The 23,124-nt window shown below is 37.7% G+C and overlaps 1 protein-coding gene across 1 annotated transcript in view; it reads left to right on the forward strand.

Moving 5' to 3' along the window:
- ZZEF1 (zinc finger ZZ-type and EF-hand domain containing 1) overlaps window positions 1-23,124 on the forward strand; it is a 60,487-nt gene that overhangs the window by 13,194 nt on the left and 24,169 nt on the right. Inside the window, exons 9-35 of the mRNA XM_075439883.1 lie at window positions 292-390; window positions 1,435-1,526; window positions 2,549-2,697; window positions 3,470-3,581; window positions 4,777-4,992; window positions 5,866-5,966; window positions 6,305-6,474; window positions 7,272-7,405; window positions 7,707-7,777; window positions 8,230-8,344; window positions 8,955-9,114; window positions 10,061-10,182; window positions 10,269-10,379; window positions 11,040-11,206; window positions 11,825-11,906; window positions 12,534-12,735; window positions 13,740-13,888; window positions 14,088-14,328; window positions 15,873-15,952; window positions 17,188-17,281; window positions 17,854-18,370; window positions 19,021-19,185; window positions 19,979-20,098; window positions 20,959-21,120; window positions 21,777-21,906; window positions 22,168-22,306; window positions 22,514-22,679. Of these exons, the coding sequence (XP_075295998.1) occupies window positions 292-390; window positions 1,435-1,526; window positions 2,549-2,697; window positions 3,470-3,581; window positions 4,777-4,992; window positions 5,866-5,966; window positions 6,305-6,474; window positions 7,272-7,405; window positions 7,707-7,777; window positions 8,230-8,344; window positions 8,955-9,114; window positions 10,061-10,182; window positions 10,269-10,379; window positions 11,040-11,206; window positions 11,825-11,906; window positions 12,534-12,735; window positions 13,740-13,888; window positions 14,088-14,328; window positions 15,873-15,952; window positions 17,188-17,281; window positions 17,854-18,370; window positions 19,021-19,185; window positions 19,979-20,098; window positions 20,959-21,120; window positions 21,777-21,906; window positions 22,168-22,306; window positions 22,514-22,679 (4,066 nt within the window). The remainder of the gene's footprint in view (window positions 1-291; window positions 391-1,434; window positions 1,527-2,548; window positions 2,698-3,469; window positions 3,582-4,776; window positions 4,993-5,865; window positions 5,967-6,304; window positions 6,475-7,271; window positions 7,406-7,706; window positions 7,778-8,229; window positions 8,345-8,954; window positions 9,115-10,060; window positions 10,183-10,268; window positions 10,380-11,039; window positions 11,207-11,824; window positions 11,907-12,533; window positions 12,736-13,739; window positions 13,889-14,087; window positions 14,329-15,872; window positions 15,953-17,187; window positions 17,282-17,853; window positions 18,371-19,020; window positions 19,186-19,978; window positions 20,099-20,958; window positions 21,121-21,776; window positions 21,907-22,167; window positions 22,307-22,513; window positions 22,680-23,124) is intronic.

The following is a 23,124-nucleotide window of genomic DNA, read 5'->3' on the forward strand; positions in this document are numbered from 1 at the left end:
TTTTGCAAGACAAGTGTGGTATTTCATGTATTATGAATTCCAAAGTGTGCACACAGTTGAGGAACGTTAGTTGTCACGATGTTTGTTGTCCTTCTGTCTGTATCTGAAACTTGAGCTATTTTAGATTAATGTATCTCTTATACTCCGGTTTCTTCCCCTTTTTTTTGTCTGACAGTGGTAAAAATCTCAGTGTTGTAAGTTTTTAAATTTGTTTCCTGTGTGAAGAACTTAAAGCTGGCAAATAGCTTTCTATTTTATGAATTTGATAAACCTGTTGATTTTCTTACTTAGGAAAACCATTGCGACTAACTTTGCAAGCATGTGATGTAAAGGGAAAAGAAGATAAATCAGGGCCTGAAAACCTCCTTGTAGAGCCATGGACTGGGGATGGTAAGAACCTGGACTTAAAATCCAGAATATTCAGCCAGACACAAAGGCTGGTAACAGTGCTGTGGTGCTGTAGCATATGTATTTGGTACTACTTGACAGTGTTATGATATGGAAGATCTATAATTAAAAACAAACCCAAACCAAAACAACATGTAATTTCTATTTTATAACAAGGTGAATTTCTCGGGAGCCAGTTTATTGTCAAAATAAACCAAACAAACAAAAGATTAGATTTTGGAGAGGATTACTGATCTTTTACGTGGAAGTGAGCAATGAGCTGTCACAAAGAAAATTATCTTAGAGCACATTTTGTGGGTTGAAGTCATGATTCATTCACTGCTGGTTTCCCAAATATTGATGGAGAGGGATGGTAGAAACCAGTGAAATTTTCACTGACTGCACGTAACTATTAGTTCTCCTTTAAAGCCTGTCTTTGTTAATGGAATGTTTTTATGTACTGGATACAACATAGAGATTTGTGTTTCTTGACCTGCATTTTAAGTGAAATGCCACGTAATCTTTTTTAAAATAATTGTTTAATGTCTTGTGCAGTGCTAGTGATAAATGAAAGCTATTATGATAGAAAATTTGGCACATTCTGTATGCTTATTTTACCCCTCCTTTTGCTCGTGTTTATTGTTTTGAGTTTGTTTAGTTATTTTGTGGATTGTCTTCTGATGTTTTATGGATCACAGTCTGAGGAACAGTGATTTATATCGGTGAACAGAGCCATAAGCCAAAGTAATATTTGGGAGTTACTAGTAAACTTCGGTGGGGAAACACTCTTGAAATAGCTGTAGATACTGCATTCCCTGGGGAGACACAGGCTGGAGACATCTGTATGTGCTCTGTGGCAGCGTATAATAACATGATACAAGCTTTTCTTCACTTGTCTTTTACTCTTTTATTTGGAAACACTTCCTAATGAGCATTTCACTAGAAAAGCATCATGGGTTTTTTTCCCCCCTTTAGTCCACTCCTCTCTTTCGAACAGCTTGCGCTAGCAGTCCTTCCAACCTCATTCCATTCCCACTGCTGCTTTAGGTTTTCTTACTGAAACTGGGAAGACTAGAGCAAGTATCATTCTTTCTACCGGAACTGAATCTTCATTTCAAGTGACACAAATTAGAATAAAGGTACGTGGTTACTCTGTGCTTTTTCAAGTAGAAGACTTGCTTTTTTTCCTAATGGTAAAGTTGAATTAGAATTTTTTTTTGGATTAACTGAAAATTTAAATTAGTCATGCAATAGTGTTATTTTTGGGTTTTACTTTTATGTAAGTCACAGGGAACTTAAAGGAAATGGAACTCTTAAATTGTTTCAGGGTACCACAAGCATGTAGTAAAGACATTTGTTTTCTATTGCTTTTGTCTATATCTTGTAATATACTCGAGTCAGTGAGCCTTAGGTGTATGGTTTCGCTCTAAAGAGTATGGATTTATTTGTAGAATTATATACCTTATACTCAAAATAATTTTTCAGCTCTGTGAATGGTAGATTTCAAGATATATAGCATGTGAGTTCAGATTAAATGTAGGATCTTTCAAGTTCTTTTTAGAGACATCAGTGTCATTTGAACAGTTGGCACAGTTTTAACCTGGTTTAAAAGCAAGATCTTGTGGTTAAATCTCACAGCCAGGACAAGACTTCAGTGAGATTTCTTCAGCTGAATTTGTTTATTTATTCAAGGCAAATCAGTAGTTTAATTCCTGAACAGGGAAGCATATTTGAGTGTCAAAAAGAATTAAACATGGATGGACTTCTGACAAGTAAATTCTAATTGGAGCAGGCGAGGCAGCTAAGCTGTTTTGCAGTGTAGTGATACTGGGATACTTAATGTTGTTTGGGATTTTTTAAATAAAAAAGTACGCATAATTAGAATGAGCATTAATATCTGGAACTCTGGTTAATGTTAGGGTGCTAGCAGGGTGATAAATGTAGCAGGTACTAACCATATACATGATCCTCCTTCAGTGAGTTACAGAAGTCTTCGTAACACTTCTCTAAATCTGTTTCACTTTTCTTTAGGTGAAAACTGCAGTTCCAGAGATCAGTATTGTTGGTATTTAGTTGCTTTCCATAACTTTTTTTTCTGTGAAAGCTACACCTTCTGTTGTTGTCAGCTTTTTAGTATGTTGCTCTGGGTTTGTTCTTTTAGGTCCGAAGAGGTGCCATTGGGGCCCAGTGTGGGCTGGTGTTTGCTTATAATAGTGCTTCGGAGAAGTTCCATGCAGAGGAACACTTCAAAAGATTTGAAAGCTATGACAAATGGAAGCTGCGGGAGTTCAAACAATTTTTAAAAAACAGGTATAGGTGGACTCTTTGTAATGAATACATGTAAAAGACATCACTGAATCACAGAATGGTAGGGGTTGGAAGGGATCTCTGTGGGTCATCTAGTCCAACCCCCCTGCCGAAACAGGATCATCTAGAGTGTGTTGCACAGGACCGCATCTGGGTGGGTTTTGAGTATCTCCAGAGAAGGAGACTCGACAACCCCTCTGGGCAGCCTGTTCCAGTGCTCCGTCACTCTCAAAGTAAAGAAGTTCTTCATATTACTATTTTATATCATATTATATTGGATCTTGTTGCAATGCCACTTGAACTGCTGAGAATTGTTCCAAATGGCTTAAAAACTATGCATCATTTAATTGTTACTTGTTTGATTTTAATGAACCTCGATTTGGTGTGTTTGAGGAAATACGTATCTAGCTATTGTCTTCAGTGTCTTGATTTAAAGACCTGTTTAACAAGGGATAGAAGAAACTTACTACTTGAGGTGCAGGGCGCTGATAGAAGGAATAGTTTAGAGGAAGATCATAGGTTAATTGAGCTTTATTAAATTACTTTCTCAAAACTGTTGTCTAGGAGTGAGAGGAGGTTAGGGGCCATGACTAAAAAGATTTCCTTAATTTTCTTACCTTGCATGTACTAGAGTTTGGGTACGTGAAAGTTTGTGTTGCCTCTCACTCATCTTTATAGATATAACATGCAAAAAATGCTTCGGAAACATATCAATAGCTTTGCAGTTTTTTTAAACCTTTCCTTTACAAAGTTTGTTACATTCTTTTATACATAGAAGCAGTTGTTCATGTGATGATTTGAGAGATGATGATCCTGTTGGCTGGTTTGAAGTGGAAGAAGAGTGGGATGAAGTTGATGTCAAAATGCAGCAATGCAGAATTTCCCAAGTAAGGAACCATGAAAACCCGTTGGCCCAGTCTCAATGAGCAGAGGCTCAGCTCTGTGCTTTGTTGTAATGCCAGTTGCAATAGGCATAACTTTTTTTTGTGCAAGGAGAACTGTGCTGGGTAGAGGTAAAAGATCAATGGGCTTCTAGTTAAACAAATTATTTAACTTTTGTTCTTTGAGTTATGTTCTTTTTCTCTGTATGCACACATATATAGCTGTAATTAAATGGTGCTTCAGGATCAAATTTAATGCAAAATTAAGTGATAATGCACACACCAGTGGTTTTATCATGAGGAAATATTTCTAAAAAGGATGACATGATTGGTGATTTAGTCTAATACCTAGATGGATTAACTACTGCATAGTTACAGCATTTATTTTTTCAGAGCCAGGTTCTTCAACCCTTGTTTTACGGGACAATCACTAGGCAGTTCCATCAGTTAGGTTGACTTCCTTGAGGAATGTGGGACTTCTCTGTTTTGAGAGTGGCAGAATATGAGGTTTGATTTGTAGTGCTTAAGTAGGAAACTTTTGCATTTAGCTTGTTTCTGGAGTCAGCTGTTGTGTAGATCCCCAGTCCTTTTTTGTACTGTGGGAATTAGCAGAAGTGGTGACACGACTGTAAGTCAACTGGGAATGTTTCTAAACCCGTCACTGCGTGCTAACACATTCTGCTGTTGTCTGTGTAACCCATACTCACTGTCACTTATGAGTGAGTGGAGTTACCAAGCACCTTTGGATGGCAGAACTTTCTGTTCCCTTCAGCACCCCTTGATGTTCTGTCCCTCACTGTGGGCAGACTGCATAGAAGTATGCTTTCAATATTACTTACTGATCCTCTGCTTGCTTTTAAATGCTGCTAATATTTTTTTAACCTGCAGAAATGCTGTGACTATAGAGCCAAGGAGCAGAGAATGCTCAATGAATGGAACTAGTAGTGAAATAACTAATTTTGCAGATGCTTGTAGAGGTCACAGAATGATCACTGTGACTTTTTTGGAAGTGGGGAGAGTTCAAGCTTAGCCTGAATCTCAGGCTCAGTGTTTTAAGCCGCTGGGGGTGACTGACAGAGAATAAGGCTTGCCCCCCCACCCCACCTGCAGTTTCATTGCATATGTGCACTCATGTCTTTTAAAAGCCAAATTTGTACTAACTTTTAGAACCAAATCTTGAGTTGTGTTTATTGCCTTCTAGTACTTGATGATAAAGTTCTTGTGCACAAGACAAGACACAGCAGAACGGCTTGGAGTTCAAGGCCTGAATGTTCTTGGGTATCTCCGGCCTATGCGAGACGAGCCCAACAGGAGCATGAACTGCTTGCAGTGCAGGAAAACTGATGATGATACAGTTTGTGGCACAACTCTTCTCCTGAAGACTCTTCATTTCACCCAGCAGCTGGCACAGGACCTGGTATTTTTGCTTCTTAGGTCTTTTAAAGTGTGTATTTACCATGCTAGAAGTAATAAGGCTATGCCAACAGTAATTGTGAATGGATAGAGAGAAGTCTTGCTACCAGGTACTAGTAACTGTTAAAACCATGCTGTGGAGAAAAAAATGATTTCTGTAAAATAGCTTTCTGTGTATGTTTACCGAAGTTGACTAGGAATATGCTCACTTTGGGTCTAGGAGAAAGTGAAGCACCATTTTCCAGCATCAGGTTACAATGCTGGGTGAAGTACATACAACAGAGGGATGCTCTGCTACCTGCTAGATAATGTGGGTATTTCTGAATCAAGCATGGGGAAAAGTGCTTGGAGAGGTAGCTAGAAAAGTTGCGTCAATTAAAACATGTCCTCTTTTTATCTGAAATAATTTTGTAAATACCTAGGGTGAGACGTATACAGTTACGAGAGATGGCTGGTATGCGCTGAGGACACATGTCAAAACCATGTTTTGTTCATACAGTGCATGCCTCTGTGCCTTTTCGACTCTGATTCTGAACCATGGGCAGTCTCCTTTTGACTTTTACTTAATTTCAATCAAACCAGACGAGGTAGAATTTGTAAAGTCTTTTGATGGCTGAGGGCAGGGATGAGGCACTAGGCATCTGGAAAGAGGAGAGAGAGTCCTTGTTAGTAGCTCTGTGATGGGGAAGGTTTCATCATGAACTGTCACGTTTAGATACTGGAATATCCATGAAAGAACTTATACTGGAATTCACATTAGCTGCAAGTTTATAGGAAACTAGGCTGCTTTAAGCCAAGTGCTCAGGGACTTACTTTTTATAAACATGTTCTGTGTAGAGTTAATTTTCTAATCCTTCATTTTCTTTGCCTTTTTAAGGTTCAACAGAAGGAGAGTGGATTAAAATACAAGTCATTTTTAGATTTCACAGGCCTTGATTTGCAGCTGTTCTGGAATTTTTACAATAAACTTAACCAAAAGTAAGTAACTTCTTTGCTGTGTATTGAAGCACTAATCTGTGTGTGTATGTATAAATAAAGTGTGCTTAGTCTAGTTGCAGCAGTTTCTTCTTCCTAAACTACATCATTTCCATAAATAACATTTTCTTACTGCTGCCATATGTTTTTTTAACTATAATGTTATATAGAAGCTGGAGATGTAGATTAATTTAGCTGGTAGCTATACTTTTTTTGGCTGTGTGCTCTCTACTCAGTGTTTTTTATCCATCTGAGAGAGCTCTTTTGCACCAAACAGATAATGCTGTGAAAGTCACTGCTTTTCTAGTTTTTGCTTCTGTTTGTTTTATGCTTTTTTACAGCCCAAGGGAAGAATGCATCTTTGCTCAAACACTGCTACTGCAGCTTCTCCAGAGCTGCTTCTCTGTACTTACTGGAGACAATAAAACTGCTAAACCTCAAGAAACTTCTCAGAGCAAAACATTTGGTCACAGAGAAGCTGCAGAAGAGCTTTACAGACATTTGTGTGAAGGTAATTTATATGGAATATATGAACTGTTTTGTCTGTTCTGGCTTAGAAGTGTGTTACAATAGTTATAATTTGGGAAAAGATATTTATTCCTAGAGGCGAAGTCAGCTACTGTTGCTCTGTTTCTTCTTCAGGTCAGTGTGTGCTAGTGCGCCTATGACAGTGAAACTTTCCTTGACCCTGTGAAATGATTTTATAGACTTTCTGACAATATGTGGTCTGGAAACAGCTGCAACAGAAAACTTCTTTTGAATGTGTCACCTGCTTGAACCAACTGGGAATGTGATCCTTTAACTATAATGTTACTGGGGTTCATTTATTTCTGGTATTTCATGTAAATATAAATGATCTTACAAGGAGCCTGTAAGGTTTTCAGAAATACAGGGAAGCTTCTGGAGCCAGTGGAGAGAATGGGAATTACACGTTAGATTTCAGTGGAAGTAGGATGGTACCCTCTTTATTCAAGTACTTTTTTGTTAATTACCTAACAGTCTCCTGAAAAGCAAGCTAGAGATAAACCAGTTTATATGGAATTTGTCACATCTTGAAAACCTTATTGGATTTGATAGTTGTCAAGTCTTAAAATTCCTAGATTTAATTTACTCAATAAACAAATATATATATGTAGAAAAATCTTTCTTGCTAGACATCGAAAGTTTCCCCTCACTTGCTATGTGTGTAATGGGGTTGCGAGGAATCGAAGTTCTGTAAAATAACACATTTAATTGAATTATGCCTCTAGCATGTTAGATGGAGTATTAATTTGAACTTGTAATTTTGTTTCCTTTTTGTATGAGCAGTAGTGGATATGGGGGACAGTAACTTCATGCCAATGAAAATGCTGAAAGAGGAAGTTAAGAACACCTTACTTAGTGGAGCAGCAATCTTTTTCCCGGATAGACAGACTAGGCGACACCAGCTCTTCACTATGATGGTAAGCCATGAAATGAGAAATTGATTGTTTAGTACCTGCTTTATTTATGCAGAAAATAGGACAAATCTGAGTTCTTGTTGTCAAATATTGCATATTTTGTCCCATTAAAGTAAAAACATTTTTTTTTCTTTGCCTCTTTTTAGCCTCCCGCTTCTCTCTCTCTGCAGTTTATTTAAAGAAAGAGAAGTTAACCCTGTCTTTCTTACCAAAAATGAATAGTAGACCGCAGAAATTATAATTCTTTCTCACAGAGGAGGGAAACAGAACATACCATAAAAATAAATCTTTTTCTTTTTTCTAGAAAAATATCACAGAGCAAGAACATAAGCAATCTGTACATCTTGCCTTCAGATCCTTGTGTACTCATTTTAGGTAAGGGGTCTTGAAATTGAAAATAATTGTCTGATAACCACCATCTGTTAATAAATCCATACTTACTGCTTTTTAGAAATGTTATTACTCTGGAAAATAACTCTCAAAAATAAGCAATGGCCTTTGATTTAAAAAGGAGAATACTGCTACTTAATATGCTTATTAACTGAATAGCTATATAAAACATTGTCCAAGGATAACAGGTGGTGCTGAAATCACAGTATACTGCTTATAGGCCTGTCCTAGACTGTCTTCCAATTTTTTAACTGATTCTTTGTCCATGGTGATGGTTGGTATTGATTTAATCAGTTTGGAGTCATCAGAACCCAAACACTTTTGATTTTTGTAGTAAAGATGCAATAGGATCCCTACAGATATGTGACAAGGATAATTTAATTTGTATTTTGGAACTGTGCCACTTGTTGGCTAGTAAGAAGATCTTTGTTTTGTAGTGATCAAGATCCTGGTGGCCTCTTATTATTACCAGAGAAAGGAGTTTCTGCAAATTTTGACATAAGTGAAGTGCTGTCAGTCATGGATACCCTGCTGCTAGTGGCAGCAAGAGAGGTAATTCTCCTTGCACTGTTTCTCTTCCTGCGTCTTTGCTGTGATTTTTGTATGCATTCAAACACAACTGCATGCCCGAGATGTATGCTAAAGAGCTAGCATTCCTGTTCTGCTGGGTAAAACTACTCATGGCTGTCCAAGTCTGTAGGGTTAGGTTTTCCAACCGATTGAAATATTTTCCTTTAAGCATTAACATTTCATAATAGTAGAGTAAGGAATGTAGAAGATGAAGAATTTTTCTATAACGTTGGAAAGACTTTATGGCACCCTGTCAACTCTAGGAAACAGAAGTAATCATCCCATATTGAGAGGTTAGAATCGGTCATGCCACTAGGGGAGGTGTAAATGGAGGAGGGTCGTTTACATATGCAGAAAAAATGTGCTGAGAACATTGAGTGACTCATATGTAGCTATTCCTACTTGAAATTGCGATTTATCAAAACCAAATACATGAGTTGCTTCATGGTGTTATCTGCTGCTTGTCAGCTGCATTTAATCTTTTTTGTGGGGTGAGTGGGATGATCATGTCCATCACAGTTTACTTATTACATATTGTGTGTCATTCTGCAGCAGAAGAGGATATCTTTTTGTTACATTCTTTATTTTTCAGTGTGAGATGATGATGCTGGATGTTGCACAGCAAGAGAGCGGCACAGTCTTGTCTTCCTTATTCTGGTCTGTTCAAGGTAGCCTCCTTTCATGGTGCTACCTGCAACTTAAGGGTAGCGATAATTCAACCAAGGATCTTGCTGTAGAAATACTTAAAAACTGTAAGTGCTGGGATTGAATACAGAATTAGATGTGGTGTAATACAGTACTTTAAAATGTGATTTTGCAAATTGCAGTGTAATAAGCATTCACCAGTGGTTGCCTGAGGCATACTTGTAACTGTCATAGCATTTCTAATATCTCTAGGAAGGAATTTGTAGGCATATTGAGCAACTTAGGATTTTAACCATACCAATAATTTTATGTTGGGAGAATCTTCAGAAAACATTTCAGTAAGTTTTGGGTGTCAAATACTGGGGAAAAAAGTACTGTTACAGCATTATGTTTGAACATATTGGTTTCTTTAGATTTCCCTTATTTTGATAAGCTCCTCTATGGTGATATATGTTTTCCTAGATGATTGTAATAGCAAGAAGAAAGGAACTTAAGAAGCTGGATACTTCTAAGGGGGGTTTTGCTATGGGATTTTTTAGTTGAACTCTTTTTTTTTTTTTAATGCAGCAGCTCAGTATTGAGTAGTTAATTGGGCCAAGTACTTAATGGAGATGTAATTTTAAGTGAAATTACTTCACATTTGTTATTTTTGTATAAAGAAGTTTGTTGTGTTCCTGTCTTACCTTTTGAAATGGAGTAGGTCTGTAGCTAAAAATTACTAGCCTCATTTGTACTTAAGCTGCACATAAGTTTACACAGAGAGGAGGCTATTTGGTACACTGAGATTGTTTCAACAAACTTGACGTGTTTGGCTAAACTACTCATCACTTTTTTTTTAATGTCATTGATAAACATGACTTGTTTCCACAATAGAAATATCACAGAAAACTTCTCTGAACTGTTTTCACTCTTGAGTGTCACTGCCTTGGGGCAGCAGATGCCTTTCCTGCTGTCTGTCGTCTTGTACACATCACCATGCACTTAAGTGTTTGATAAAGCAGGTTGTGGTAGCAAATCCATAAGGTGGCTATTAAGGGTTTTTTTTCTCTTTAGATGTGGGCCAGTTCCTGTCAAATATCAGAACGATTTTGCAGTCACTTTTATCTCAATATAGTGGCAAAACAATAGTAGAAAAAATAAGTAACTCTGTCTTTGCTATGGCAACTCGTCAGCTGGTAAGTGAACATCGGGATTTTGTACTATTCCCAGGCAGCATGGCTATGAGTACATGCATTTTCATGAGACCTGTGTTTTCTCCTAGGTCATCTTCTTGTTGGATTTTTGCACTTTAGACATTCCGTACTGTACTCTGCTACAGGGTTTCAGCACTTTGATAGAACCACTGAAGAGCCTTTGCAGTGAGCCTCATAAGGTAACTAAAGATACAGGCACTATTATGTACAGTGAAGCGTGAAGCAAAAGCAAAATTGCTGGAAGGACATAGAAAACTTAGGTGATTCTATTGCTGAATGTTTGAAAGGAGCTGGAAATCTTCTAACAGCGTGATGTGTGTAATGAAGTATTGAGTGAAGAACTAGCAATATATCTGTGCTGATATGGAAGATGAGCAAAGTGACCAGAAAGTGCAACCAGAATGAGAAGCCTAGAAGGTAGATAGGAAGGAGGGATTCTTAGGATGAAAGAGGAAAATAAATTAAAAATAGTACGTGCTTAACATTATTTAGCTTCATTGCTTGTGATGGTGCAAATAAAGTCTGGATGTCTGTGGTGTAGATGTTTAAATCTGCATTAGTCATCCAGACTCTTGTTGTTATCACTGGAGACTTGTAGACTCTTCTGGGGTGAGGCTGTCTCCTGCCCTGGTAGACTACATGAATTTTCCATCTTTACCATTATTATCAAGGGTGTCTTTATAACTAGTTCAGGTGTAGATCAGTGCTGTAAACTCTTAAATGCCACATTGTATGTACACCTGGCAACTTGAAAATATAGACACAAAAATCTAGTGTGGTAGTTTTATTTTTTTAAATGCTTTACATTTGTATCTCAGGAGAGCATTTTTGTTCTACAGATGGAAATGGAAAGCTGGCAGCAGGAACAGCCCGTAGTATTGCGGACGTGGACAATGGAATCGCCTCATAACTATGACAATAATTGCCATGAGGTCTCAGTCTTCCTATGTCATGGGGCAACTTACTTTGAGGTGGAATTTGATGAAAAATGTGAAACTGAAAGGAGGTAATTTAGTCTTGTGCTGTATAAGATTCCAGTATTCATTTGCAGAGGGGAAGTTTGTGTTTTGATGTACAAGGAGTACTTCTTGCACTCCAAGCATGCCATGACAGTTTCTTCATTGTCCTGTGTAATATGCAGTGTGTTATTTTGGATGACTTCACATGCTGAAAGCCACTTCTCCTGGCAAATGTACAGACATGCGGTTTGTATGAATTTTGCTTCCTTTGGCCTTGATCTGTTTTGTAATATTGCTGTGACCACCACAGAGTTTGCTTTTGGTATTTATTTTGCTCTCTTTAGGCAAAACTGTTGACTTGGTTTCTCTTGGTAGCATATCAAGCTGCTGCTTAGTTAAGGCACATGCCAGATGTTAAAATTAGCACCCATTACCAATTCTGAAGGGTTGGGAAGGTTCTGCAATGAAGCAGGTCTGTGTTTGCTGGGAGTATTGCATTGAAATATGAAATAAATTCATTAGCAGTCACATGAAGCAATGCAGGTGTGGTTCAGAAAGATGTGACAGGATGCTCTGAGATTAAGCACTTGTGGAAATCCAAAAGCAAATGTTTTCCCCCAAAATTTAAAAAGTAAATTTGAAGTAATGAGTTGCAATTTTCACAGGTATGATTACCTGGAGTTTACAGATGCCAGAGGTGCAAAAACTCGTTACGATACAAAGGTTGGCACTGAGAAGTGGCCTAAGGTGAGCACCTTTAAAATTCTGAACCAAGTGGTATACCCAGTCTTAGGAAATTCTTATGGAAAAGCTATTGTCTGAAAGCGTGTGTGCTTCCATGTGTGTGTCTGTTTATTCGCTCTCAAAGGTGAGGGGCAGGAGGTTGGGAAGAAAGTCTGCAGTGATGCAAATAAAAGGAGTGAATGAGTAAAGAATCCCTCTTTGTTGCTGTTATCAAAGGAGTAGTCAGTCAAAATGAAAAGTAATAAACGTGTCTAGCTAGCAGTAACTACACGGGTAAAACTTACTCGTTGACACTCTGCCCTCACATTTTATTACATTGTGAGACAAGCACAGTGCTTGCTGCAGCTACGCTCTTTCTTCAGTGACACCTACTCGAATGGGATGCTTCTCTATTGTTTTATGGCTCTGACTTCTAAAGCTCAATCATCTATGAAATTTCTCATTAAGCTATTGAATAGAAATTTTATCTGCTTAGTGTGGTGGGTTTCACATTCAGATGGTGGGGGAAATTAGACCTGTTATGGACAGAATGTAATACTCAAAAGCCACAGTTGCTGAAGGAAATTCATTACCCTGAAACGTCTTCCTGTCATGTACATTTGGCAAAATGACTGTTTTGTTGCTCTGTAGAAAGTGACCTTTAAGGCTGGCCCACGGCTGCAGTTTCTCTTTCACTCTGACAGCAGTAATAATGAGTGGGGCTACAAGTTTTCCGTCACTGCTTATGGCCTACCAGATGTTGCTGTTTCGTGGGGCTTGGATTTACAGCTTCTTGTATCCCGGTTGATGGGGCGCTTGGCTTCCCGAAGTATGGCACTGAAATCTCAAAGAGGTGAGTGCGCTTAATAGCTCCAGAAGTTGTGGAGTCATGTAAAGAGAAGATACAAGGACCTTGTGTTTGGAATCCCCTGTGAAAGAAAAGTTTCTTCTGTATTTCCCTCCTAACTGAAGATGGAAGACTTGCTGTATTGCTGCTTAATGACGTTTGGTCATTGAGTGGTATCCATTTTTTGTGGCACCTGCAGCAATCCTGACTGCTGTTTTGCGGGATGACTATGAAAGTGTCCCAGGGATCACTGTGATTTTTTTATAACAGTCAGAACACACTAAGCTGAATTACATTTATGAATAATATCGGAGTTTGCCCAAACAAATGAAGTTTGTCTAACTGCAGAAGTAAAGCACACTCAGGGTTTAGGCCACTGAAGATAAATAAAATATGAAATGTGAGATGGGTGCCATTTAAAAAAAAAAAAAAAAAAAAAAAAGTTGTTTGTTCTTTAGTTTCAAAACCAGAACACTTTTAGCTAGCTTCCTAAGTCTGAATTCATTCACTGTTTTGGAGAAATTAAACACAGAGTTCTTACTGCAATCAGGTGATGAGTACTTACCTTGGAAAACTGGGCAGGTATTTTACCTGTGGATTTAGGGAACTAATTGAAGTGTTCTTATGGAATATTTGTCTCCTTTGTTAATTATGATCTTTCTTACATATAGCAAATTATTATGTCTTTTGTAGGAGAAAAAGCTTTTAAACTCTGTTGCAAGTTGTTTGAGAATTTCTGTGGATATAAGTACAACAAAAATGTTGAAGTTGAAGTCCTTCCGTAGTGTAACGTATTGTCACTACAAGATATTGATGCTGTCATTAGAGAAAGGGTACATTGGTTTTCTGCACCACATTAGAGAAACAGAAGTCAGAGAATGTTGTTAAATTACTTGTTCAGTGTATTTGCATTACCCCTCCCCGCATGTTTAACACTTATTATTTTCATTAATCTGAAAAATGAACAAAAATATTTAGTAACTGAAGTGTCTGTTCTGAATTTCTTGCAGAACTAGGTAGTGAAGCAGACTTGCCTCCTTTGAAAGTAACATCAGTTCTTAATTCTCCTCTGTGGAAACCTGTCTTCAGGCATCAGATGTATCCTGAGGCATGCCCAGGAGCCAGGCAAAGCAGCAGGCTGCACCAAGATAAAAAAGAGGTACTCGCACCACTGCTTTTGTTTCATTGGCATGAAATCCCTATGTATCACACAGTTTCATTCAGACTTAATTATTGATATGTCCTTAAGTATGTGCTGGTGTATATGCTTAAGTATATACTGCAAGTTGGCTTAATTGTACAAAGGAGCTGCAACAATTTTTCAGCTAATATTAAATGTTCTCTAACATTCTTTCCAGGCTAGGAGCTCTCACCAAGATGACTGCCGTAACTTTCTTATCGACTTTGCAAAATCAGATCCTGCCCAGGACTTCAGTGGGCAAAAATCTGAACTATTCAAAGGACTTATACAGGCATGTAAAAAACAGACCCCAAAGACAGATATAGTTGCTGGTTCTACTGTTGATCAAGCTGTGAACTCAACATTTGCTGCTTTGGTGTATCTCACTCCAGATTTATATGAGAAGCTTCAAAAATATGGTAACTCTAATACTAGACTATCTTAATAATGAAGACTTAACATTTGTAAAAGGCTATCTTATAGATCATTCTATAAAGTCTGAAAAAGCAGTTTAGTGTGGCAATTTCTAAAAACATGTTCTGTATAAAAGGTCATCATTTAGGTAGACTAGGTAAGCCTGATCTCTAGAGTGTTTATTTTTTATTACCATGTGCTTTTATCTTCAAAACTCTGTCCAAATATTAATAACCATCATAAGCTACTGACTAAGCCTTGTCAGGATGTACTGAAAGAGAGTAGTGGTGTCCTCTGGGGTTTTAATTCAGAACAGTGTGGCTCCCGGTGATTAGTGGTTCTTGTGTCACTTTCCACTCTCATTGTGTCTTTTCTAAAAAGCCAGCACCAGTTTATATATGTTTTTAAATTTTGGGGGTGGAGGAGGTTTGAATTACCTCCCAAATTGTTACACTGTGGAAACTAAGCTTGGCATCCTCAAAATATGTTTTTTTTTTTAATAAAAAGTAATATTTTGCTTTTGACTTTTATAAAGTCCATTGTATTATACTTTATATATTTTCAGTAGGTAAAATTAACAACTTTTTAACTTACACCATCCTTCTATTAAGCTTATTGATATGTTTAAAATTCTGGATAATAAGGTGTTACTTGGTTTTGAAGGGTTTCGTTTTAGGCTTTCACTTTCTGTCACAATTTTGAAGCTAAACATCTTACATTTTGAGCTATAAAGTTATGGGTAAGAATGATTGACGCAAAGACTGACTTCATGACTAAAGTGGTTATTGCTTTTAGTCATTTTGTCTGTGTCTGACAGTTGATCTAATTTTCTGAGTAAGATTGAAGACTGGTAGCTCAGGAAAATATTCATGAGTGGAGGAGATATCCATCCTACTATTATGTTAATAGCTTCATCTGTCACTCTTGCTGGGGCAGACTAATTTTGGGACCCATATTGACCTGTGCCATGTGAAGTATGTACAAGTAGTGCTGAAAAGCAGAAGGGTAAAAAAAAATTTAGGGAATGGGAGAGGGAAGACCCTGCATAGAAATGTCTTTCTCCGTAGTCATTGTCAAGCCAATTTTGATGGAAACTGTTTTGTCTTTAATGTCTGCAAATTGATCTTGAAAGTCCATTCTAGAATTTCATAGCATAAAACAAATGGGAAAAAAATTGATAACTAAATACATCTGTAGAGCTTTAAGTTAATACTAAGCATTCTTGATTATTCTGATATCAGTTTGCATTAGGGATATTTGCATGTATAGGGAAAGGTTTTTATTTTCTATGACTGCAGGCATCAATTTTGGGAAGAGACGAGAAAGATAATCGTAATTTAACTTTGCAAATAACTCTGTCAAGGTGCAGTTCATGTATTTAAGGTGTATGAAAGTTGGCAGGTTTTATTCGCGGTTTTTCTTACAGGCACAATTCCAAGTATTGACTAAGAGACGAAGGGAAGGCTCTAGCATAGTTTTAGTTAAGTAGTCAAGTTGTGTAAAAAATGGAGCTGTAAATAAACAGGACTCTTCTTTCTCTTATTTCCAGTCAACAGTGGAGGCAAGGCGCCTTTGAGCGATGAGTTTGCACAAGTATATTCCCTGGCTGATTCAATTAGAATATGGATGGTAAGATCACTCAGGAGGATATCTATTAATGTCATTTACCTTAATATTTTACAATGCAATGTTATGGAGTAGGGTGGAACCATATTTTCCTTCAGTGATTCTAGGTCAACTGTTTTCACTTAGGAAGAACGTATATTCACTTCTAAACTTTGAACTTCAACATTTAAAGGCATTCTTACGTTCCCCTCCTTCCCTCAGCCCCAGATGTGTCATCATGAGTATTTGGGACTGAATTTGACTCAAAATCAGTTATATTTGTGTTATTTTTTCGGCAAGAATGTGTGTTGTTAGTTAGGAAGATTCTTACATAGCAGTTGGAGTTCCTTTGAAAGAAATCTGCCTTAAACATTGTTCTTGCAGTAATGCAGTGCTAACGGAAAAGGCAATAATTGCTTATTTGATAAGCAAGTAACTTGCTTCAGTTCAGAGTATGTTTTTTTCATGTAATTTTCCTTGAAACATAAGCCTCATGTCAATAGCTGGTGTCATCAGCTCACAGCGTAGTGAGAGATGTCTGCATCATCCCCTGCAGCTGCAGAGAGACAAAATTGATTTAGATTTTGCTGGTCTGCAGGAGATTCTAAATGTTAACGACTGTGTGGCCTTCAAGAACAGCTATTTCAGTCTATAGCCTGCTTTTCTGCTACTCTTGTGAGCCCTGCAGATGTGGGCCAGCCAAATTGACTGCGCTAGTATTTTGTGACCTCCTCTCTCCTCTTTCCTGCCTGCAAGAGTTCGTGGCTGCTTGATACACTAGAGGTGCAGTGAGTGCAGATGCATGTTAAGATGAGTAATTGCATTGTCCCTGTTGCGTGGCAGGTGACGTTTGCATCTGACAGTACTCGCTGGCTCCATGACATGATGCTTTTGGAGAATTTTGTCTCGTGGCTAGATACATATCTTTTCCGGAGCGGTGGGGTAAAAGGGAAGTCTTCTTTTGCTTGGAGGGCTGATGCACATCCAGTCACAAGACAGGGAAGGATCTCAGCCTACAAACCTTGAGCATCTCTCAGTATGAGACTGTGTTACCTGCTCTTTTGTTATCTACTCTATCTGGTAGTTTAGGTACTGCTCTTTTAGACTGCTGGGTGTTTTGTTCTGCAGTAGGGAATGGTAAATACTGTCGTGTGTTCCTGAGATTAAATTCCTTTAATGTGATGCAGTCTTTGTACTGCTTTGCTATGTAGATATACAGGGGTAGTCATATTTTAACTATTTTAACATCCTGTCTACAGTTGGAAATGAAGCAGAAATCCCTGATGGGTAGGGGAAATGATACTGAGGAGAAGCAGAACGCAGAAGCGAGTGAGGTGAACCCAGAAACTCTTGGTAAGTTTTCCCTTTCCAAACGTAGTGAGCATTCCAGGTAGTTTAATAAAGCATTGCCTTGTAAATCTTAGATATTATTTTTGCTGTAAAATGTAAATTAGCAACTGGGTTACTTTTTAATATCATCAGAGGTAAACTAGCGTACATTACATGAATGATTTGGGATTGTGTTCTGCTGTTCTTTGTAGAAAATAGTACGTGAGAAAATTCTACAGGGAGTGACCTCTCACTTGGGTCACCTTGTTCTGAACTTACGTTCATCTAATTTTGTAGATACTTGTTACCACAATTCTAACTGATGTTAGAATAGCAGCTGATTGTCATTAGAATAAGCTATGTTCTCACTGAATACTGTGTGCTTCATATGCTTCAGTGGGATTATTGAAATTTAGCCTTTGGAAATCTAGAATTAAATAACTCATAGTGTCATGATCAATATAAGAAGAAAAACATTGTTTTCTAGCTGTCTTGGCTCAGAAGAAGTAAGATATATCACTTTCTTCCTAAGCAGAATATAGCAAGTTTGGTGTTCTATTGTCATGATTTTAACTCTTCCAATTTTTATGCTGCAGCAAAACTTTGTATGCAGAAGAGCCTTTTGTTACTAAATTTTTTGCCTGTAAGAGCAAAGAAAAGAGATTGTGCTTCAGACAATTCGGAAGCCCAAGACGTTGATGATACCCAACGGTATGTCAGTGATAAATGCCAAAGAAAAGGTTCTGTTGTGGACACGGACTTCCAGGCAGCAAACTCAGTGTTGTCCAATGGAGAAACTCATCCTGTTTCAAAAGGGGGGGGCCACATGACACAATCTGATACAAAAATTAAACATGTTCCAGACCACTTCCAAACAGAAGAAGCATCTGCATTTCATAGTAAGCCTGTTGAAAATACAGTTTCACAGCAAGAAGATGTATCATCACCTCCTGCCACTCCTACACGAAAATCTCAGTTCAGCCGCGGAAGACTAAGGCTGCTGTCTTTCAGATCAATGGAGGAGCCGAGAGCTGTGCCTACTGTGAAGGAGAAATACCCTATACTGAAAAACATATTAGACTTTATAAAGGATCAGTCGCTTTCACATGAAAGGTAAGTAAATTGAAAATGCTGCCCATTACAAAATACAGAAACTTGTCATCACGCCTCTTCGGGTCAAATAAAATATGTTTTAGCCGCAAGATGGTTTTGAAACACATTTTGTACATGAATAGTTGTCAGATTTATATATCAAACTTCAGTTATTCACAGACATCTAAAGGCTCGTAGAGAATACTGTTTCTTTTGATTCACTTCGATCATGTAGAACTTCAGAATGTAAAAAAATGATTACTTGGCAATTGACTGTCTTTCTTCCTGGGATCTGTTTACAGTGGCATTTTGCTTTTTGTCTACAAACAGCAAAGGCATGGTATATCAGTACTAGCAATCCTCGATACCAAATATAGAATAGCATCTCTCATTAAATTACCTGATATTCTGAAAATGTAAATCAAAAGAGAGATTTCCAATTCTCAGCTTGTCTATTTTAGGCTCTAAAACTTGGACTGGTGCAGGAAGTGCTAGATTCTGTTTGAAGCTTTATCACTCACTCAAAGTGTAATATGCTGCTGCTGAAATACAACTGGAAATTTAGATACCAAGCTCATGTTTAATTAGTCAAGCACTTCTTGAATTGTGATTTATCTGAATTATTTTAAGTGCAATGTTTAGAAGTCCTCATAGACCTTTTTTGCTCTTAGTGTTTTAAAGGTTCTTGCTTTGAGAAAATCCCAAGGGCAGAGTGTTATGGAAGTGCTCAAGACAGTCCGCCAGTGCCTAGACTTACTTGGGCAGCCACACTGTTTTCATCCACCGTGTGTACTTTTTCTCTTAGAACTTCTAGCCTGTCAGAAAGATTTTACAAAGTAAGTAATTATTTAGACAAGTCTCAGCCATGTGGGTTTATATGTCTTAGTCTTTGCGTTCTCCCAGTCATGTATACTGAAAACAGTAGAAAGTTACTGCTTTTTAATCCATATGGATAATAAAAATATGACCTGAGGATTAGTTTTTAGGCTGCTATGAATATCTTGTGTGCTTCATTTAAAAGAAAAAAAACCACAATAATTATATTCAAGTGGAACTTAGTTATACAGCTATTCATGCCAGTAGCGATCATGTGGTTGAATCACAGCATGGATACTTGGAAACATCTTTACAGGTTCAACCAAATCACAACAGACTTGAAAAGACTGTAGAGTCGTCAGAAAGTACTGTCTCAGAGCAGGAGCTAATACTCTGCTGTTTTGGTTCATGAATTTAGGTCTGATTTCTATCGTGCGTCTGGACAGTGCTGTCTGAACTCTGTCAGCTGGCTTCTCACTTCTCAAGAGCTTTTTATGGCCATCTTGCAGTGCACTGATTTCCTTTAAGATCTTGATTAGATTTTTGTAAAGCACCTTTTTAATGGGAAGTAATGTTCTATCATTAGTGCCACGACAATATTCTCTTTGCCTGTTCTGTTTAACTTCTGATTTCTGGTGCAGGGTACTTTTATTTTTCTTTGAAAGTGACAGACTGCATTTTAAACAAAACTGATATCCTTCTTGCTTGTGGGGAGTGTTTAATAGATTGCCAGTTTGTGAAATTTGCACAAAGCATACTACCTAAAATGTAGCAGTGAATTCTAGACTACTAAACTAACTCTTTAATTTCTAGCTACTTTGGAAACTTAGAAGGCTGTGGTGCTGAGCTACACAAAGAGATTCGAGAGTCTTACTATCAGCTTGTTTTGTTCCTGGTAAATTCTGTGAAGGGATTTAGTACAATTAATGACAGGTACAGTACTAGCTTGGATGACTTATGTGATTTTTTTTTTTTTTTTCCCCCTGTTCTTGCTCACCTCTTCCCTTCTCATTTTTTTGTTGCTGAATGCCTCAATTAAGTTTGACTATACTTCACATTATTTACAGAACTAAATAAGGAGCCTTGATCTTGTGATCGAAAATGCCAAGTTGGCTTTTTATTAGTACTATTCAGGAAAGCACAATAAATTTACCAATGTCAAAACCTTGACTTACTGCATTTTGTAGTTATAATTCTGTAATGTGTTTCTGAAGCTTAGTAGTAACATACTAGAAATATCAAATTTATTATGGAATAGTTGGACAAGAGTAATGCCACGATAAATATAGCAATTCTGCAACTGTGCTTTAATGTTAAAGCTCATGTTTTGGTAACATACTGGATAGAATTTTGGGGATTTATGGCCGATGTCCTAGAGAAATTAGAGTTTTGTGACTATAATATCTGTCTCCCTGCCAATAACTTCCAAGTCCTTTGTTCAGTTTCAACTGAACGTGACAAAGGTTTCAAAGAGAACAAGTTTCTGCAAATATCAAGGAAGTGATGTACTGCAGAGAACACACAAACCCTCTTGCTAATGCTCAGGCAGTAGCATGGGCTCTTACCTCAACTGAATCCATAAAGGATACCATCTGTATTTCAAAATGCTATGCTGCTTGCTAAATTGTGTAAGTCTATGCATTGATAAACCTGAGTTTGTGCCACATAGTTAATTCAACGTGGAGCAAACCTGTAAATTGATGTATAGTGATTGTCTGCACCTACTGCCCAAACATGCTATTTCAACTTTAGGTTAGAGCTGTCATGTTTTATTGTCTTGTGTTTTTGTTTAGATCGTTACTTCCAGCCTTATCATGCGTGCAGACAGCTCTCCTTCACCTTTTGGATATGAGTTGGGAGCCGAGTGATCTTTCCTTCTTTGTTGAGATTCAGTTACCACATCTTCTCATGACTACATCACAAGAGAACATAAGTATTCATGACAGCGTCATCTGGTGAGTCAGGAAGAATGCAGCTTTCACGTGGTACTTACTGTTAATACCATTTTTATTAAGAAAGGCTCCTGAACTTTGTGCTGGAACAAGCAGTAAAAGTACTAGGAACAAGGATGGCATAATTTTGGCCAGTATCCAAGGGCTTAACTGAAGTATCTTAATTTTTTTGCTGTGTTGCTAGTGCAAAAACTATTAAAATTTTCATCTTTAAACTGATTACTGCTGGAACACTTGTTTTGCAGTGTAGCAGGATGTAGATAATGCTGGTTTTTGTCTTGATAAATATCAAATGTTTTTAACACCTGCATGTTGCAGTTTTATAGTAGTTGTACTTCTTACACATGAGCAAATGTGAAGGCCAAAAAGCTTTTAAAATGTCTCATCTGATCTACCAGCATTACCAAAAGCAGTTTTGTAAGTGTAGATTTTTCTGATTTTGCATTATAGTCCCCATATGTATTTAAGAACTTGTCACAGAGGCAAGAAGCAGGTGTCTGTGTGGACATTTATTAACCAAGTCAACTGGCGTTCTCACGATTCAGTTTTTATTAGCATGTTGTATAGCACTTTTTCTTTAAAAAAAGAAGTATCCCAAGTTATGTTAGAGGGAAGTCTGATTGCGTTCAAATTTAATTTTGAACTTGCTTTTCTTTTAGTCAGTGGAGTGAAGAAGATGAAATTGCAGACTACAAGCAAAACTGCGAGTGGATGGATGAATGTCAGGATGTAATGTTTGAGACTTGGTATGAAAAGATAGCTCAAGCTGACCCAGAGAAACAGAGAAAGGTGACCTCATGATTTGCTTATTTATCTGCAGAAGGGGTAAATAGGAGACTTTCAAAAGCCTGAAGGAGAGAAAGGAATCTGGCTTAAACTGATTTTTCATGAGTTGGATCCCTGGCTCCCTGTAGGCCTTCAAAAGTCTAAAATGATGAAAAGATCCCCATCCTTTTTTGGCAGGGGAAGTGTTCTGCTTTCTGTCTAAAAAGAGCTTTCTCGAAGTCAGAAAATAATACTCAAGTAAATTGTGTCCATTTATTCTTCTAGATGCATATGTTTGTTGCTCGTTACTGTGACCTGTTAAATGTGGACATATCCTGCGATGGCTGTGACGAAATTGCACCGTGGCATCGCTACCGCTGTCTGCAATGCAATGACATGGATCTGTGTAAAACTTGTTTTCTTGGTAAGAATAATTAAAAAAAAAAAGTCAGAACCCTATACTCTAAGGCAAAATAGTGTCTTTTGAACTATACATAAGGTGAAAGACTTTCTTCTGGATATTTTGGAAATGTTAGGCTTTTCTTTTCCTAATCTGAAAATGAACTTGAAATTAAGAAAGATCCTTTATGAAAAAGTATTTACAGGGAAATCTTAAAATATTTCTTTACAGGTGGAGTTAAACCTGAAGGACATGAGGATGACCATGAAATGGTTAACATGGAGTATGCCTGTGATCACTGTCAAGGAGTTATCATAGGTCGGAGAATGAACTGCAATGTGTGTGATGACTTTGACCTTTGCTATGGGTGCTATTCTGCAAAGAAATACTCTGACAGGTAATAAATACGGTATTTTGTTTCCCCGCTTGCAGAAAAGCAATAATTAGCAACAAAGTACAATCAGTCATTCTCATGTTGCTTACTACAAGGGGGCGTCTGACATGAGAAGATCTAGTTGGTGTCCTTCGGGGAAACATAGCAAATATAGGACCTGTTCAGCAAAAATTTCTGCAATTTGGAAACCTGCTGCAACCTCTGAACTGACTCAGTAGCAATTGTTTTCTAGGCATGGCTGTGAAAGTTGCAGAAGGAGAGTAATCAACCCTGAATGACACCAAAGATTAAGAAAACAAACAAACAAACAAAAAAAACCCAAAACCCAAACCAAACAGACAAAAAAATTCTAGACCAGGAGCTCTCATCACAGTACATAGAATCATAGGTTGGAAAAGACCTCTAAGGTCATCAAGTCCAACCATCCACCCAGCACCACCATGCCTAC

This window comes from Opisthocomus hoazin, chromosome 20 (assembly GCF_030867145.1).
Source record: "Opisthocomus hoazin isolate bOpiHoa1 chromosome 20, bOpiHoa1.hap1, whole genome shotgun sequence".
NCBI lineage: Eukaryota > Metazoa > Chordata > Aves > Opisthocomiformes > Opisthocomidae > Opisthocomus > Opisthocomus hoazin.